Source organism: Polyodon spathula, chromosome 1 (assembly GCF_017654505.1).
Source record: "Polyodon spathula isolate WHYD16114869_AA chromosome 1, ASM1765450v1, whole genome shotgun sequence".
Classification (NCBI taxonomy): Eukaryota; Metazoa; Chordata; class Actinopteri; order Acipenseriformes; family Polyodontidae; genus Polyodon; species Polyodon spathula.
This window is the reverse complement of record NC_054534.1, coordinates 42,729,592-42,750,009: the sequence shown is the minus strand read 5'-3', so window position 1 is coordinate 42,750,009 and position 20,418 is coordinate 42,729,592. Positions and strand designations below refer to the sequence as shown.

At 39.2% G+C, this 20,418-nt stretch overlaps 1 protein-coding gene across 2 annotated transcripts in view; it reads left to right on the top strand.

Moving 5' to 3' along the window:
- The window catches only part of LOC121318956 (proprotein convertase subtilisin/kexin type 5-like), a 213,500-nt gene that overhangs the window by 104,412 nt on the left and 88,670 nt on the right, over positions 1 to 20,418 (top strand). For both annotated transcript variants that reach the window (XM_041256193.1, XM_041256183.1), the window contains exons 12-17: positions 771 to 959; positions 11,317 to 11,453; positions 11,897 to 12,031; positions 12,443 to 12,545; positions 18,491 to 18,684; positions 19,509 to 19,593. In XM_041256193.1, the coding sequence (XP_041112127.1) occupies positions 771 to 959; positions 11,317 to 11,453; positions 11,897 to 12,031; positions 12,443 to 12,545; positions 18,491 to 18,684; positions 19,509 to 19,593 (843 nt within the window). The remainder of the gene's footprint in view (positions 1 to 770; positions 960 to 11,316; positions 11,454 to 11,896; positions 12,032 to 12,442; positions 12,546 to 18,490; positions 18,685 to 19,508; positions 19,594 to 20,418) is intronic.

Here is a 20,418-nt window from a genome sequence, read left to right as displayed (position 1 = left end):
GTTAAGATGTAAATGGACTACCATCAAAACCCTATAAAACCATAGGCGGTATTTAATCGGTCTATTCAGGCCATTTATTCTTTAGAGGCATGACGATTATGAAAATGTGATGAAAATGTGTACCATTTGAAAATTAGTTTTCATAGCCCAAGATTTTATGATATATTTCATGCTATATTTTTGAGAATCTGTAAAAACATTGAAAAACAGCGCGAGGATCAAAGTTAGGAAACGGAAACAATTTACAAGCAAAAGGAAGCCACTCGGTCAATCAGTACTTGTCCAGTACCCAGTAGTTGATCTCAAAGCTTATAAGAGAATTTACAAAAAGAGGAGGCCATATAAGTGTGAGACCTTGATTGAGTGAAAGTGCTTCCTTGTTGTGATTTATTGGCAATTTCACCAGTGAAATTTTACATTAAAAAAATGTGGTAGGCTGTGTCCTTTTTCAGACAATATCTTCAGCTGTGTCCAAAGATATGGAAAAGTCCCAGTGCTTGAGATTGTTATTTAATGCATAACTCACAAGGGTAATATCTTTTCCTGCCTTGGGATTAGAGTACAATAAGATTAATCGCAGTGACAGCAGAAAACCAGTTCCAACTCAAGCCATTCAAACTGCACTAAATAGATATGCCCATAACCTTTTCTGCAGGGAAAGGACACACTGCACGAAGTGTACCTAAACATAATAAAAAAGGTGATGGATATACCTGGGCTCCTAGATATTATTGTTTTTCTGAGCCATTGCCTGTCATTGTCTATTGCAGAACTATTCGTCCAGAGAATGTTGTCAGATCAGTATACAAAGCTCCTGGCTGTGCTGATAACTCCAACCACCACGTCATCTACTTGGAGCACGTTGTGGTGCGGATCACCATTACTCACCATCGCCGTGGAGATCTGTCTATTTACCTGACCTCTCCCTCTGGAACAAAGTCCCAGCTCTTAGCAAACAGGTAAGAACTTCATTTTTGCTTTGAAAAAGAATCAAACAAAGATAAAGGACATTAGTTCGTGTAATTTGGTGTAATTACGATATCAATTGCACAATAAGTAAACATCAGCGTTTTCATTTAATTTACACGTTAGTACCAATATCCTTGCTGATGTCCTGAGTTTTTTTTTTCAAAGCATCACCCTTGGAGTCAGCTGTACTATATGTCTTGTTTTGGCTTGAAGCCACAAAAAAGTCAGAAAATTCCTTTAAAAATGACAATAAATTAACTTATATGGTGCAACTTGAAGCCAAAAAAGTCATTAAATGCCACCCCATCCTTAACTCGGATGCATCCAGGTTAGGATTTTAGCATTGATATGTGATGGGCAGGGCAGCATTCAGTGAAAAAAATAATGTTATGTTGAAGTGAGTGATCTTTGCAAAGAACATAAAAAACACCAACGCAGCAGAAATGCAAAGTATTTCAATATGACCTGTTCAAATATTCATTTATCATTATGTCAATCTGATTAGTATTGTCAAAACTGTATAATTGTAGCACTTCATGTATCATTGCATTAAAATAACAACAGCAAATGGTTTTGGAAAATCCGACACCATAGGAAATTAGTGGGGACAGAAGTCCAACGGGATGCTGGTAGACCTGAAAAGAGCTGCAGGAGGTCAGTTACAGAGAGCCAATATCCCCTGCCGAGACAGAGCCGGTGTTCAGAGAACTTAAGCCTAGTGTTCTGAAAAGTCTATTCCCTAAACAACCGATCAGAACAACATTGGCGTTCTTCCATGTGACTGGCTCAATATTCTCTGAGTCAAATGTGCAAGCCAAAAAGTTCTAACCACTGTAAGAAATTAAATCAGTAGCCGATTACTATAGCTGTATCTATTAGTTTTCTTTTGGTTTTTTGGGGTTTTTTTTTTCCTGCAGGTCTATGCATATATAACAGCACTATAATAATTATAACTGTATTTCAGTTTTTTTTTTTTTAATTATGAGTCCTTGAAATTGCTGAACACTTTGTTTTCCCTTTGATATTTAAATCATGTACTAAAGTGACCACATATCTTGATCAATAAAATGAACCCCCGGTATGTATTGCCAATGAGTACTACTGCCAAAATTATAAACTTACCACACTGCAGATTCAAACAGAATAATGTTTTAGCTAATAATACAGGTGATGGTTTTACTATTTTTTTTTCATTCCCATATCAAGTCATTACAAGTGACAGTGGTGACTGCAATTAACTTTAGTTCAAGTTGATGACAAAGAACAATGTCATCTTTTATGTTAAACAACCAGTGGCTGCATTTAAGCAATTAACAAAATGTGAGTGTGGTAGCGCTTTAAACAAAGTGCTGTGTGGCGGAAACTATGTTTTTATTTAAAACTGACGTTCTTCCATAGTCTATCAAACACTTGAATGTACAAGCCACAAAAAACAATCAAATTCTAACCAGTGTAGGAAATTAGAGTCAGTAGAGACCGCTACTTCAGCTACACAGTAGAATACCTGTAGGTATTACAGTTTTTTCTCCAGGTCTGCTGAAAAATGACATTATAATTTGTATTGTACACATGGGACACTTTTGATTTTGACCCCCCTTTTCATTTTAAAATTGTAATCCTGTTAAAAGACTTAAAGAACGTCATAACATGTTTATGTTTCAAAGGACATCACTCTACCGCCACTCTACCATTGCCAAGATACGAACGGTTGAAAAACTGAGATTAACATGAAAATGAAGTGAAATCCATAACTATAACGTGCGACTATAACAAATTCTTGATAATCACAAGTTCCAGGGAGATTTGTATTCTTTTTAGTCCCTCCCTTCCCTTGCCTGATGTTAAAGAAACTAGATGAAGGTTCATGTAACAGGGTGTCACGTTTTATAGCTGGGTAAAACTACTGCTATTATTTACTGTAAGCGTAAATTGTTCCACAGTGCATGCTATTCTGCCTGTAGCAAAAAGTATTTGCATACCAATAGGAAAGGCAGGAAGAAGGTTGTGTATCAATCACTAGTGGCAGTGTGGATGGTTCACGCATAAAAAAACAATAATTACAGTGTTGAACTTGTTAACACAATGCTGGCAAAATACGTCAAGCAAAGTAATGTGTTGCAACATATTTGTGTTGCCAAATTGAACCTTGTTTAAGTCTCATGAGATGTTTGTTTAACATCAGGCTCCCATCCCTTATCTGGAACATGATTTATTATGGTACAACCAGAAGATGTGCTATTGGGAACACAGTATGGTTTTATTAGAATGTGGGTTTCTTTAAAGCAAATTCATAATAATACATTTTGCGCAAAATGTTAACACATTGTGTGCAATGCATTTCTTGCAATGATATCTGTCACTCCCTATTGATGTCAGTTTTAATTAGGGGTCATTCGTTGTTTTAGAGCCCTGCTCCCGACCTTGCCTGTAGAAACTGAAATAAGAAAATCATAATCAGCTGTTGACACTTTATAACATCCAATGTCAATGTTGGATCCTATCTTTGTGGTCTGCATTGTAGGTCTCTAAATATTTTACTGTAAATGATGATTAATAGGTTCTTCTAAGCTTTCAATTACGTTGGTGAAAATGCTTTAATAATGAAAAAGGGGATAGGAATTTGTTTTTTTGGAAGTCAGTTGGTGCAATTCTCATTTTGAGTTAACGGTAGACAATTTTGTGGTGGAGCTACTTGTGTTTTGCTTGTAACCAGCAACTGCTGTTGTTTTAAATGCTGTACTGCCAATGAATGGCAATGCAGTTAGGATGCATGCTTTAAAATGGTTACTTTTAAATACAGTTCATTAAAACCTTGATTATCCAAACACCTATTTTATCCAATCATCCCCTCTGTCTTGTATTCTGTGCTCGCCTGCCCTGTTGTAATAGAAAGTGTGCTATTCAGCCAAAGGGGTTTCAGGAGGACTAACAGTATTATAACCGTTTTATATGCCTATTCATGTGAAGACCGCTACCTGGCTATAAGCGGTTTCTGATTTAACAACTTTCAATTAATGATATATATGTAATTTAAAAGCTACTTTAGAAATGTGAAAAATAGAAATTGTGAAGCTTACCCCCCATCTGGGACCCAAGACAGTGCTCACAACCAGGGGCATATCTCAAAAAAAATAAAAGCAAATAAAGAAATGAACAGATTGCTTGTCTACCTGGTTCAAATATGTAATTGGTTTAAGCAATTATTTTGTATTTGCTAAGAAGCCTTTTAGACAGTTTTTTTTTTTTTTTCTGCACATAATTGGTTGAACATACATGTCTTACATTTATAAACATGCCTTTTACCTGACACTGAGAAAACCCCAATTAAAACTATAGCCAGTATTGTAGGGAAAGTGCACTCTACATATAGCAGACTCCAAGGGACTGCAAACCAGTTCTTTATAAAAGAAGGATGTTAGAAAAAAATGGCGGTACAAGACAATAAGAAATACATAAAGGGCAAAAAGTAGTTTAGGCATCCACTTCTGTTACTAAAGAAATTCTTATTTTCAGTAGATGATGTTTTTTTTTTTTTTAAACTATCACAAAGAAAAAAGCTGACCATATATTTAAAGTACATTTTCAAGTTCCTGTAACTTCTTTTCTGCTACATCTTCTAAAGTAAGTTTTACATGTGCAGATCGCTGTTATTTTGATGCATTGCCAGTATGAAACCTTTCACCAGTTTTCCTCGAATTGCAGTGTTTGCTTGATTTCTAGCCAAGTAGGAGCTCTTGTCAATGTTGAAGCTAAAAAAATTAACACTATTATTCAAAAGCATGTGCTTCATTGGCTTGTTTACTGTCCTGAATATGTTATGCAAAGCAAAAAATCTTCTTCTGGACTAGAAACATTGTACATTATATTTCTCATTGTGTTCACTTTATTACAGGGTTGGTTTTAACCAGATGAACGTTCCAGTGAAACACATGTGCTTGGCAGGGACCTTTAACTTAAATACATTGTAAACTTCACCAAGTTCTGACACAATCTGTTATAACTAGGGGTCTACCTAAATCGCATTTTCGTGGAAATCGTGAAATTGAGGGGTCACCGCGAAATTTTCATCTTTTAAGGGCCAATGCATACAGGACAAATACGGAGAAAAAAAAAACGCAAGCAACGCAAACTATGTATCTTCCTTCTGTGGTCAGGCTTTTTTTATTCCTTCACCGTCCAGTGTGCATTGTACTTAGGCAAAAAAAAAAAAAAAAAAAAAAAAACTTAGACAAATAACATTTACAAATTAATACTCCAGAGTGGTTAACGTACTTGTTTACTGTTCAAATGACAACAATGTTTTAATCAGCCTATCAGTGCGTCTGTACTGGCTTTTCTGTGACCTGTACTGTACAGTAGGGGGTGGGACAGTGCTGCATTGTTTTGATTTAGGTTGCTAAATTCTTGTTTTCAGCATTAGAGGTAAAATCTAGAAATGGATGACCAAGCTAAAAAAGCAAAGTTTATTTCGGCTGATGATCGTGTCAAGATATTTCCCAAAGAAACTGTACATGCAGATGGAGGAATTGTTTTGCACATCTTGTAATGTGTTTTTTTATAAAATACAGTAGGCTGCTGAACAGAATGTAAAACAAACAGCTTTCAGAAAACAAACTGGAAAGTCAGCGCAGACAAAAAGTATTCCTGACGGCTCTAGCCAAGTTAAATCAGTACTACAGGTACGATCCAGCACAGCCACCTCGCATCAAACAAGCTGCTGCTTACTTTTTAAACACAGTTAGATTTATTTTTTTTTGATTCAGTACTAATAAAATAAATTACTGGATGGGACAAATAACATGACAACAAACGTGCTGCATATATTGCCTTTATTAAAGTATGCCAGACGCCGTGGGTAACCGAGTTTTGGGCTGTTTCTAATCTGTATAACTTGGCAAAGCTTTGCCTTACACTTCCAACCAATTCAGTGGCTGCAGAACGTGCAGTCTCAATGTTTGGGCAAGTCCACACCAGACAGAGAATGTTGGCAACAACTGCTGAGGGATGGTGCATGCTTACCTTTAACAAATGACAGAACTCTGTTTTAGTAAGGAAGCAAGTATCAATATTTTTAGGCTTTTAGAATGCTCTGAAATATTGTCTACTTAGATGTTATTTTACTTATTTAATGTTCAAACAGGTCCTCGAAATCCTAATTTTTTTCCATAACCTACCTGTGAAAAATACGTAAATTTACTGTGATTTAAGTAGACCCCTGGAGCACTGGGGGAATGACTTGGTACTGTTACGGAAACTTTTGTTGGGTCCTTCACAAGACATTACAGGTTTCTGAATGAAAAAGTAATTTCTCTTAAGAGATATTACCATTTTAGGGTCTGGAATATCAGCATATTTCTTATTACTAATTTTATTTCAGCTTGGCTAGTTCAAAAGAATGTTTATTTTCCACAGTAACTGGTACTAGGAACTGGCTGAAAACTTTGATAAGTCAATTTAGACTGTCTGTCTGTCTGGATTTCCTTTCCGGTTCCCCTTGCCAGCTGAGAGGCAGTTCAGGCACCCCCTAGAGAGAATAGCTGTTCAAAGGAGGGTAGTTTATCCAGTGTCTACAGGTGCAGAGTAATTGATGGAACACTACTGTGTTTTAAAATACTTGTTTGCCTTGTGCTCTACACCCCATTAGCCCAGCAAGCACAGAACCTTTGTGTGTCAGGTTGCTAATTTAGTGGGATAGAGCACATCATAACAGAGTCAGTAACTAGAGAGCTGGTCATCATGATTTAAACATCCGTCACTCAAACCATGTGCTGTTTTGGGTTGTGTGTAATGTTTTATTCTACTTACAGGGTCAGGTAATGTGAAATGTTCTGCTTTTTTATTGTTGTTTTACCTTTAACATTGTATAATACACTATAGAAACATTTTAATCCTTTGTAGTTTTAGTACTTATGTTCGTCCCAAGTTTGCAAAAGGTCAGTATAGTGTTCTGAGCTTGTGAAAGATCAATCAGCAGGCCAAACTGTCCGGCTGTATTGGACATCAAAGGGCACTCCAAGCTTTAGAGCTTTAACTAAAAAAATGAGGTAGAGACAGATCGACAGACCATGTGAAAAATGAAATACAGAATTAGCTTAATGCAAGTCTTATCTCAATACAGAGTAATCTGGTCTCAGAGTTCTGCACACTCTTTTATCACAATGCATTTTCTTAAAGGAATCACCTTGTTCGCTCCAGTTGTTTGACTTTAAATACACCCATTGGAAATATGTAAAAATGTACTGGATTTTGATTTCCAATAGTTAAACAACCACATATCCTACCGCCAACCTTTTAAATGACATTCACTTGTTTTCTTCCAGGGACTCAATTTATTAAAATCACTGAAAACAAAAAAAACACATTACAAATTTCCAAGATCAGGCAGGTTTACCAGTATTATGGAGGAAGGTCCACTATGGTTAAGAGCATAAAAGAAATACTTTTATTAGGAAAAAAGAAAGCCATTTTCACTTTTGTTGTATAGGTCTTAATTCAGTGGCTCTCAAAAGTATTCACCCCCTTGGCCTTTTCCACATTTTATTGTGTTACAACATGGAATCAAAATGGATTTAATTAGGAGTTTTTGCCACTGAACAACACAAAAAAAGCCCATAATGTCAAAGTGAAAAATAAAATCTACAAATTGTTCTAAATTAATTACAAATACAAAACAGAAAATAATTGATTGCATAAGTATTCACTTCCTTGGGTCAATATTTGGTAGAGGCACCTTTGGCAGCAATTACAGTCTCTACCAGCTTTGCACATCTGGACACTGCAATTTTTACTCATTCTTCTTTGCAAAATTGTTCAAGCTCCATCAAGTTAGATGGAGACCTTTGGTGAACAGCAATTTTCAACTCTTTACACTTATTCTCAATTGGATTGAGGTCCGGGCTTTGACTGGGCCACTCCAGGACATTGACCTTTTTGTTTTTAAGCCACTCCAGTGTGGCTTTGGCTGTATATTTGGGGTCATTGTCCTGCTGGAAGATGAATCTTCTCCCAAGTCCCTGGTCTCTTGCAGACTTCAGCAGGTTTTCCTCCTAGATTTCTCTGTACTTTGCTGCATCCATTTTGCCCTCTATCTTCACAAGCTTTCCAGGCCCTGACGCAGAGAAGCATCCCCAGAAGCTGCCACCACCATGCTTCACGGTAGGGATGATGTTCTCAGGATGATGTGCGGTGTTAGGCTTGCGCCAAACATAGCGCTTAGCATTGAGGCCAAAAAGTTCTATTTTGGTCTCCTCAGACCATAGAATCTTCTTCCACTTGGTCTCAGTCTCCCACATGCCTTCTGGTAAACTCTAGCCAAGATTTTTTTTCAACAATGGCTTTCTTTTTGCCACTCTCCCATAAAGGCCTGTTTTGTGAAGCACCAGGGCTATTGTTGCCTTATGCACAGTGTCTCCCAGCTCAGCCGTGGAAGACTGAAACTCCTTTAGAGTTGCCATAGTCCTCTTGGTGGCTTCCCTGACTAGTGCCCTTCTCGTTCTAGACAGTTGTGCCATATTCTCTCCATTTCTTAATAATGGACTTTACTGTGCTCCAGGGGATATTCAGTGCCTTGGAAATGTTCTTATATCCTACCACTGATTGGTGCTTTTGAAGAACCTTATTCCGGATTTGCTTTGAATGTTCCTTTGTCTTCATGATGTAGTGTTTGTTAGGAAATGTACTAACCAACTGTGGGACCTCCCAGAGATAGGTACGTTTAACCTGAAATCATGTGAAACACCTTAATTGCACACAGGTGGACTCCATTCAACTAATTATGTGACTTCTAAAGACAATTGGTTGCACCAGAGCTTATTTAGGTGTGTCAAAGCAAAGGGGGTGAATACTTATGCAATCAATTATTTTCTGTTTTATATTTGTAATTCATTTAGAACAATTTGTAGATTTTATTTTTCACTTTGACATTAAGGACTTTTTTTGTGTGTTGATCAGTGGCAAAAACTCCTAATTAAATCAATTTTGATTCCATATTGTAACACAATAAAATGTGGAAAAGTCCAAGGGGGGTGAATACTTTTGAGATCCACTGTTTGTATGTGGACCAGCATGGCTATTCAGAACCAATTTCAACACTGAAGACATTGAAAAAGACTTTGAAACCTTTGCAGTTTATTTTTAGCATTCCTAATACAAATATACAGTTTAATGATGTTGATTTAGCTTAAGAATCAAATCCACTATCACTCTCTTAAATAAATTGATAAATAAGTAAAGGTTTATACAATTTCCATTGCTGCTTGTAATACAAAATGTTATGTTTCTTTAGTGTGCACCACGGTTCCTTTGTGTCCAGGTGTTTTTATTGGGACCCCGCCCCCAGCCAGTGTTAAATAAGATCTCACTTTATTTGAGGTGGTGGTCAAGGGAGACAGCCTTTATTGCTGGGTAGTGTTCAAAGGCCATCTAGTGGTCACAAAACAATATATTTTAAGGGAATTTGTCAAATTTATTGTAGTGCATAACACGTTATTTAAGCAACTATAAAGGAGAAAACCATCCCCATGTTTTCTTTAAAAGCACCTACCAATTGCCTACCAAAAAAAAAAAAAAAAAAAATCATTTAGAAAAAGATAATTGATATGCATTGATTATTAGTATATAATACATTGTTTACACTTACCAACCAACAGTTTACACTTACCAACCAAAATGTCAGCTCTTTTTAATCAAAGTTGGTAAAATCAGCTGCAACCCACATGTGGTATAAAGTGTTTAATATTTCTAATTACAACTGCCAGGCTGGCAAGATTATACAGAGATTTGGCTCCATAGATGCTCATTTCTACTGCACTTCAGTCTCAGCTAAAGGTTATAGGTGTGTTTAATGTTGAACTGTGCTTATTTATTCAAATTAAGGCAATCGTTATTTCATATCTTGATTATAGGTATTATAGGTACAATTAAAGATGTGTTGATGCCTAATGTGAATATTTGTGTTTCTGTACCAGTTGCCGTATTTGGGTGTACAGGTATATCAAATCTCAGTAAAAGCATAATTAACAGTTTCCTTGTAAATCAGTGGCCACTTCTCAAGTCAAATGCTTGTTTAAGGGGGAGCGTTTTGTTGTTTGATGGTAAGCAAGAATTATTTGGTCCGTCATAAATTATCCTCTTTCAATAAGAGAGTTAATTCATTTTGTAAAACATATGCTCCAGAATTGAAGCACTCTGGTCCCCACCAGAATTTTAAAAAGGGGGCTGAGCTCCCATTTTGCAATCACTAATTAAGAAGCTATAAAAATGGAAAAGCTAGCCCATTCATCCGAACAGCTGGGGAACATAGCAATGGTTTGTATTTATTACCGTTCAGATGTTTACAAAAGCAGCAATACACGTACATGTACTGGACTTTAAAGGTTTATTTAAAAATTAGTATTTTTCTGATAGCCCTTACAACCTCACTCTGCAAAGCACATCTGACAGCAGTACTAGAGCGTTATTTACAAGTATGATAAATGTAAAACTGAGTCAAACAAGTGAAGCACTGCTGTTTTATTTGTATGCATATTCATATCAATTCATTGCTTTCACAATTTTTTTTTTAAATGTTAATAAAAGGAAAAACTATAAACTGAATTCAGTACTGAAAACAAGTTTCAATTCTATTCTTAAAACAGCAGGCTGTATTCCAGAGTGCAGTTGCTCCTAGTTTTGCGCTTACATTTGTGTGAATATTTCCCCCAAAACAACAAAGAAGATTGAAATTTTCTGATGTTTGAAATGAAATCAGTGATCATACAGTATCACTTCTTTCTGAACAGGTTCTGTACAAGTTTAAATTCCAAATGAAGGATAACTCGGATTCCACCTGTAATTTGTAACTTGTGTTTCTTCTCATTAAATTAATTTACTGTCTTACCTCTTCATACAACATAAAATGTTTTTAGTGAGTGAAAAAAAATGGTATTGTACAAAATTAAAGATTATATAACAGCCTAGGCAAAGATCTGCATGCAGGTCCCAACAATTAGGCACAAAACCCCGGACTAGGCACATGCAGATAAGAACTTGAACTTGAAGTGACTGTAAGTGCACATACTAGCATAGAAACAACAGTGATATCCCTCTTCCCACAGTATATAATGAGTACAACTTAAATACATTAATATTTTCTTATGTTTGCTTTTGTAATTTATGTTTGCTTTTGTAATTTCTAGACAGAAGGACTCGAGCACTGCTGTTTGTAGTCATTCATGTTCAGTAAATTGTCGGGTGAGCTGTGCGAGACTTCTCCAACTTGTATGCATATTGGCAATCATTTATTTATGTATTTATTGCTTGGTTCTCCATATGTTGTTGTTAACAAAACCTTTTGTTCTTATGCTTCAGGTTATTTGATCATTCAATGGAAGGCTTTAAGAACTGGGAATTTATGACCACTCACTGTTGGGGAGAAAAGGCTGCTGGAGATTGGATCCTTGAAATCTATGATACCCCTTCGCAACTCAGAAACCATAAAACACCAGGTAATTCAGGAGAAGCAGACTGTACAAAACTTGGTGTGACAAGCGTGAAACGAGCAACTGGTTAGTACAGCTGGTAATTTTAAAGGCAAGAAATAGCTATTGCAAATGGAATCAACAAGATATGTTCAACAGTTATGTAATATATTCAGTTAATAGCAGGGGAACTCCCAACATTAACAGTGGGCAAAATGAATAGTCTATTCATGTAACTAGACATTAATCCTGGTAACACATGTGCCATTCAGCACAGAATGTTTCACACAACTGTGAGCATGTAGGTACAATTCCGTATAGCATTCACAAAATTCAATATGTGTTGTTAACCCTGTGTTGCTCAAACTGTTTTGCATAAGTAGGATGTGTTTAATCAAGTACAATTTAATTACCAAGCATGTCTCCTCAGTTAATATATTGGTGTACTCACTTTTTACCCCCATTTACAGGGAAACTTAAGGAGTGGTCTCTGGTTCTTTATGGGACCTCTGTTCACCCGTACTCTCCACGCTTTGCTCCTCCGAAAGTAGAGAAGCCCCGTTCACCAGTGGAGACCACCACACCAGACTACAGTGAATACACTGGTGAGGTCAAGGAACTGTAAAGCAGAAGGAAACATTGTTATGGCAACTCCTGAGTGAGAGTCTAATGGGTAGTGTTCTGTGATGTTGCCAATCTTTTTGACAAAATTATTAATAAAGCTGTTTGTTATTCATTGTAGTGGGTGTGCTAAAGTAATGTTAATTTCACTGGTTTATCTTTGTAAAGCATAGATCCTCCTTCAGCCTTACAGTTCTGTCACATCAAATGACAAAAGCAAATAAGTAAATAGCAATTCATGCATACAAACAACACTAATAAAAAACTATATATATATAGACACACACACAGTATGGATAATGGATAACCCATTCGTAAAATGTATAGTTTTTCACCTTATGTTCTCCAACTTGCTTGAGGGGTCTTTGACCAAATAAAACCATTTTTCCCTAAAGGACCTTGTGACCCAGAATGTAGTGACGGAGGCTGTGATGGACCGGGCCCTCATCAGTGCATTGACTGTTTGCATTACTTCCTGAAATTTAAAAACCACACAAGGTGAGACATTGCCACTGGAACGTGTACTTCATTGATTGTGGATTGCCTGATACCAGCACTGTTTAACTTACCAAAGACAGTGCTAAGCGTAGATATTCCAAGCAAATTGTCTTCAAAGAAAGATGTCATTATCTTGGTGGACAGAGCAGTGTGTTCCTTCACTAAAAAGAGCAGGAGTACCCATTAATTTAGTAATCGAAAGCATTTTAGTTTGCTCTTTTGTTTGAGTATATTTAGTGTGTGGCGGTTGGTCTCTATTAGCATGGTATAGCCCAGACTTTTGCAATTATGATCAAGGGCTTACTATAAATAATTGTTGGCAATCAAACTAAACAACTTCAGATCTCAAGAATATAACAAATCCTTTAGTATTAACATTTGCAGGTGCATCAAAATCAAGGAACACGCTTCAGCATACATCATTTTTTTAAAGGTGCATAATCAAAAAGTTGGATAATTCTTTAAATAGTGATTCCAATAAAGCTCTTGACTGAAGTTTTGCCAAGATATACTAGATATTATATTGAGCAATAGGCTCAGCTATGTGATTAAACTGAGTGTTTTTGGGGGGGGGGTTTCCTAGAAATGATCAGTATGATTCACTGCTAAGTACCTATTAACTACTTACGGTACATATAACATTTTACAAATCTTGCATAATTGTTAAATTATGCATTTTATTTACAACTAACTTAGCACTGTATACAAATGATATACCATGACATATATTTTGGTTGATGCATTTTAATTTAGCATATCTTAGTAAACCACATTTTCCTCGTGTTATTGCTGTGATAAACAGGAACTCAATTGTAATAACATCACATAAAAGATACATTTGTTTGTTCTATGTCATGGTTGCAGTAATTCTTAAACAGTCTCACTGATTTACTGTGATCCACTACCAGCAGATCTCCTGTGCTTTTCAGGAAGCCTGTATATGTCAGTATTATTAAAGTTTTAGTGGGGTCTCCTGCTTTCATCTCCACTGTCTTTTGGCAACATACATGTGGGCATGGAACTGTACACACAACATATGTCTGCATTTCTCCCTGCTTTTCTGCATTGTTTTTCAAACATTTAAAAAACTCTTCACAAGGCTGTTGCTTGTTTGGTTCATCCTTTGTGCCTCCATTGCTGTTGCCACTGCTGTCAGCAGCATTTGTGGACATATTGTGTTCAATTCATATTCTTAGTTTTAACCTGTTCTTTTTTTGTTGCTTTTGTCAGTAGAAATAACCTGCTGTAGTCAGTTTTTTTTTTTTTTTCATTTGCAGCTGTTCCTTTGAAAAGATTGTAGTGTGGAGGAAATTTTCTAGATCATACCAACATTGCAAATGAATGTCACAATTTGTTCTCAGGCACTTTTGTGGAACTATAAAAACTGTTGTTTTCTGCAAACTACAGATTGACTGCCACATAGGTGAACAATGCAGGCACACGTAGAACCATGGTCTGTTTCAGGGGTCTGGAGCTGGGGCTCCTTCCTTGTGTTATCCTGCTAAAATACCTGTCAGTCACCCTAAAATTACCTGTTTTAAACTGTAGCCAACTCCATAATTCTTGTCTTGCTTTTCAGTTTCCTCCATCCTCCCTTCCTCCTCCACTTTGCTGCGTCACCTCTGCAACGGTCCCCTCGGGGGGCAAGTGAAGCTCACTTCCCAAGCTTAGAGGCTGACAACGTTGTCTCGCCCTCCGAGAGGAAGGTTCCCACTGGTCAGAGGAGTCCCCCGGCCAAAACTTTTCTAACTACATTTCGTTTTTTGTTCTCGTGCTTAAATCTGTTAATTTGCACCTGTTCCAGTCTCCTCCTTCAGAGAGCAAAGTTTGCTCCCAAGTTTTGAGCTAGCCATTGACTCAACTTATTGAAGGTGACGGTCAATCATGGCAATGACACAAGAGGTTGGGTGAGGGTGTGTTGTCTCTCCCTGTCTCTGCTGTATCAGTGGGCCCCAGTGGTGTGTTCAACTCAATTTCTGTCTCCTGTGTCAGTGAATTCCCCACACCCCCTCAGAAGTGGGAATCACTGGCCCTGCCCAAACACAACAGTGCTGTACACTAGGGAGCAGAATGGATCTTGTCCAGTTCACTGCTATGATGGACCTCCTGCACCAAATTCTGACTGCAGCCACGCAGGATGTTGCCAGGACGGAGGGACCAGACCCGAGGCTACAGCGGCCAACAAAGATGATGGTGGAGGATCAGCCAAAAGCCTACCTGGAGGTGTTTGAGGCAATGGCGTGCTCTGCTGGGTGGCCCCAGGCTGAATGGGCTAACTACCTCCTGCTGCAGCTGACGGGGGAGGCACAGACAGCAGCGAGAACCTTGTCATTTATCGACAAGATAAATGATCCCACGCTGAAGGTGGTTATCCTCAACCATGTGGGGGCTACCCCAGAGGGCTACTGCTGAAATTTTCAGGAGGAGGTCTTCTCAGCAGACGAACACCACAGGGCCATCACGCATCATTTGAAGGATTATGCCTTGGGCTGGCTGAGCCCAGATGCGACCACCAAAGCCAGGCTGGTGGAGGTGATCATGGTCGAGCGATTCCTGGAGTGCTTGACCGCGTCTGTGGGTACAACGGCAGGCATCAGCCACTTTTGATCAGGCATTTCAACTGGCAGAGCGGTACGAAGGCAGTGGGCCATGGGTCGCCTGCTTGGCTAACACCAGCATCGACCCCCACTAGTGGCTCCCAAGTGGGTGAAGTGACGGGGTTCCTCCCACTTCACCCCCCCCCCCCACCCCTCCCATCAACCCATAGGTCTGCCCCATACCACCCTCTCCCGACCCGAGAACCAGGGTAGAGTAGGGTTACCCACGGGCTGCTTCGGTGTCAGACCGGGACTTGGATGGCTCCTGTGTTTCAACCTCTTGCTGAAGCTGCACAGTGAGAAACCAGTCCATTGAGGTGTGCCACAACACTCGGGGTTGCCCCGCTATGGAATGTGACCTCATCCGATCAGGTAAGAGTGTTCAATTACCACAGTCACTCTAGCAGACAGGTTTTGTTATTCTTGTAGCAGTGGATGGTACACAAACGCAGGCTCTCTTGGATTCAGGATATAAGAGAGCTTAATCTCACCAGGGCATAAGCACATAACAGGACGGATACATATTAAATACATTCATGGGGATCTGCGCACTTATCCCAAAATTACTGTGAAGTTAAAAATTGGCCAGCAGGTGATGCAAGTACAGGTGGGTTTGTGTCCTTGGTTGCCACTGCCTGTAGTTTTGGGGCAGGACTGCAAACAGTTCAAAGATTGGTTGGCTGATGTGACGGCCCTGTCCTCCCTATTGGCTAAGAAAGAGGAAGTAATTGGAGAGATCTTTGCCTTTTACATTCTGGCATGGTATTTCCATAGATTTAAACCCTGAAAATCTAAATGAGAGTGCCGAATCAATAAGAATGAGGGCTGGCTATTGAGGGAATCCGAGAGGTTTCAGGTTGGAGTGATTGGTGAAGAGTCTGGGATGGAGGCCGCTGAGCCAGTGCAGTGGACTGGCTCGGCTGCCTCCACCGGGACTGACCTGATCCCGAGCTGGAAGCCATGGGAGCTGATTTTTTAGCTTGCTGCCGTGATTTCCAACTCAAACAAGGACGTGATGACGTGCTGGGCAGGCACTTTGACCAAGCAGCTGTTATTAATGGTCGGATAGTCGAGCCACGTACCTTCACTTTGAAATTAATTGAGATCTGCTGTGGGGCTGGATGGTGATGTCCGGTGTTTTTTGCGAACGCTGCAGGGAGTGCTAGAAGGCCAGCCCTAGAGCCATACTACGGGCCCCACTGGTGCTGTTGCCATTAGTGTAAGCTCTATTTGAGAGTATTGGAGTAGATATAGTTGGACCGCTAGAGAGGAGTGCAGCGGGATACACACACACCTATTGCTCATTATGGATTACGCTATGCGTTATCCAGAGGCAATTCCCCTCCGCCCTGTGCCTGCTAAATCTGTTGCCAACGAGATAGTGAAGATTTTCTCCCGGATGGGGATCCCCAGGGAGATACTGACCAACCAAGGTACCAATTTTATGTCCCGGCTAGTCCGTGGAACATGGAAACGTTTGTGGATTAAGACCTTTAGGACCTTGGTTTACCATCCTCAGACCGATGGTCTTATGGCGTGTTTTAATAAGTCCCTCAAAAACATGTTGCCCAGATTTATTACTAGTGACATGCGCTACTGGGACCAGCTGATTCCTCCACTTCTGTTTGGTATCAGAGAGGTAACTCACGCTTCAACTGGGTTTTTGCCATTCGAGCTGCTGTATGGGAGGAGACCCCGGGGTGTACTAGATCTGGTAAGAGAGATCTGGGAGTAGCATCAGGACAATTCGACCAATGCAGTTCGGTATGTGTTGGACCTGTACAAACGTTGTGACTCTGTGGGAAAGTGGGCACATGACAATTTACAGCAGGCTTAGCACAGACAGGAGACCAAATCTAACAGGGGAGCTTGGTTGCGCACGTTTCACTCGGGGGATAAAATATTATTTCTATTCTATTTTTACCCAGCTCTAAGTCTAAACTTCTGTGGTAAGGACCCTATGAGGTTACATGCTGGATTGGGACGGTGGACTATGAGATCTACCAGCCGGAGCAACGGAGAGAAAAGCATATTTATAAAGTGAACCTCTTGAAGCCATGGTTGCAACAGGAGGCATTGTTAGTGGCAGAAGCAGATGACATCACAAACCTGGGACCTGATCTTTCCGTATTGGCGAAAACAGGGTCGGTACAAACTGCTGACAATCTGACACCAACGCAGAAATGTCAGACACAGGCGCTAGTGGCGGAAGTTCCTGATGTGTTTTCTCCCATCCTGGGGCAGACTAGAGTAGCCCACCATCACATTGAAGTTGAGCTGGGGGTGCCAGTTTGCCAAAGGCCGTAACACATACCTGAACATAGACGCCAGGTAGTGAAGATGGAGATTGACAAAATGCTCAAGCTGGGGGTAATACAGAAGTCCCAGAGTGACTGGAACAGTCCAATTGTGTTAGTGGATACGCCAGATGGATCGACTCGGTTTTGCATTGACTTCAGGCAAGTCAGTGAAAAATAGAAGTTCAATGCTTATCCCATGCCCCGAGTAGATGAGTTGCTGGAGCGTCTAGGCATGGCTCACTTTATGACAACACTGGATTTAACGAAGGTGTACTGGCAGATACCCCTAACCCTGGAATCCAAGGAGAGAACCGCGTTTTCGAGCACCTGATCCTGTATATCAGCAGGAAGCTCCTTCCCCACGAGAAAAACTATAGTACCATCGAGAAGGAGTGCCTCACAGTAAATTGGGCGGCCGAGTCAACCCAGTACTACCTCCTGGGGCGACACTTAACGATTATTATTTCCGCACCTGCAAATGCACTGGAACTGAATACGGAAGGAACGTTTTACCATCATTGGTAGTGTTCCTATTCAGTGTAACATTGCCCTCTGCTGTCTTAAATAAATCAGTGCATCCCAGGGGTGAGTTCAACTCCATTTCTGTCTCCTTTGTCAGTGAATTCCCCACACCCTCTCACACTGACCATTTTGTTATTGAATTTGAACGAAATAAATGTAATCGGTATATTTGGAAAGGGCTAATACATTGCTGTGCTGCTAGTTGTATGTCATTGGTTGCAGTAGTTCTTATTCGGTCTCATTGATTTACTGTGATCCACTACCAGCAGCTTTAATATGCTTTTTAGGAAGCCTGTATATTTCAATACTATTAAAGTGTTAGTGGCGTCTCTTCCTGCTTTCATCTTAGATGTGTTTTGGCAACATGACAATTCACACCGACACAATCCAGCTCTCCTGTGTTTGTTGCAAGTTCATGGGAAACACACCACATTTGAAAAACAAATCCTAGATAACACCCCCTCTTCATCATCCTCAACAATATGTAAATAGGAGCGTGAAAACTACAGTTTAATTTTTTCTGCAGGACCTGTGTTTCTGAATGTCCATCGGGGTTCTTCAGAGATGATAAGAAGCGCTGCAAGAAGTGCTACTCCCTGTGCGACACGTGTGTGGGAAGCCGCAGTGATCAGTGCACTTCCTGTAAGCCTGGCTACCACCTGAATGAAGAAACATACAGCTGTGTCTCCAGCTGTCCTGAGAGCTTTTACCTGGACAAAGGCAAGTGATTCCAGGGCTTCAGCTGTGGGGTAAATATTCAGGAGTCAGACAGAGTTCCATTCCCTTCTTGGAACGTAGGGGATCTTTGCAGAACAAATTCTCATAATGTTGATCCCTCCCCAGTGCATTAGTTAAAACATTAAAGTTGCCCATTATAGGAAAATAATTGATGCACGTGAAACATTACATTACAAGTAAAACATTGTTAAATCCCATTTTCCTTAAAAGCCTTTTGAAGTTTTCAACCTCTTCTTTCTTGTGAGCAACATTTGATGTCACTGGGGACATCATCGATGTATTTGAACTTAGGGAGAATTCGTGCGTTCTTTGGGTGTACAAAAAAAGGGGAAAAATTGCTTTTCCCAACTAATGATTTTTCAACATTCCTCATACTTTTCCCCTAGTGTGCTTTTTTGCAATGCTGGGAATCATTAAGATCTACATATTCCGTGCCAAATGTCTGTCTAAGGTGCAAAGCCAGTATTCTTGATTTAATAATCTTAAGGCCAACCAGTGTACATTCTAAGTTTTGAACAAACAGATTAATATTAAGTTGCCAGATAATGTGTTGTTGAAAACAAATGCCAGAATTATTCAGGCTATGGAAAATGTGCCATTTTATTTTCTAGCTAGTTACTGCTCATTCTATAGCTCTGAAGTGATGCACAACACAATAGGTAAACATGATTTACTGAGGCAGTAGGGTAATGTTATTATGCATTTGCTTTTGAGTTGGGCATTTTTATTTATTTTATTTTATTTTGCTGCCTTGCGGATAGAACTGGTTTGCCTCTGTTTAACGTGTGGTTTATTTGCTTTAACAGAATCGAACATGTGCAGGAGGTGTAGTGAACATTGTAAAAAGTGCACTGGGCTTCAGACCTGTACAGAATGCAGACCAGGCATGAGGTAAGTGAACCCCAAAGGGTATTATAGTAAATCATCTACATTTTCTTCTTCATTTCTAACTTGTTTAACATCCCATTACATGTGTTCTCTATCATTCTATTTCATTCATTGTTGTTTCTGATAAGATCATTGGTTGCCAGGTTTTTATGTCCTTTTTTAGTTGCTTACTATATCTCTTGAAGTGAGGTGGCTTTAGAAATAACCATTAGGAGCGTGCAAGGGGAATTTCTGCACCACATCCATCTTAGGCTGCTGTAAGTTTGTTAGTAGGAAAATAGGTCAGCAACATTCAAATTGGGCATTTCAACTTGGGTTTAAAATGCGGTTAGATTTTATTTTTTGTTATTTATTTTTTTAGTAAAGCATTTGAAATACATTTCCAATCACAGTAGTTAATTATCTGTTCTATGATGCCTTGATAAAGTTAGTATATTAATCTATGTAGCATCTATAAAGTGGCAATAACGTTTCTATAAACCCTACATAAGGGGGTGCAGGAAATGTAGAAATTATATTTTGTGATCCATAGTATGAAAATCTTAGCAATTGCTATGTATAGATATTACCCCTAAATACTAATAAACTTTCCTAAAATTAAACGTACTCTGTACCATTGAAGCTGCCCCACGCTGAAGGCAGTGGCTTATTGAAATTAGGAAAATGTTCTTGATTGTAGTTTCAGAATTACATATCGTATAATTATAAAAAACATATATATGGTCATACCTGAACTATTTTCTGTGTTTTTTTGTAAAGCCCACTTAGAGTTTATTGTTTAAAAAAATGGACCAGGTTGCCCTCATTTATACCAGTCAACTGATTTAA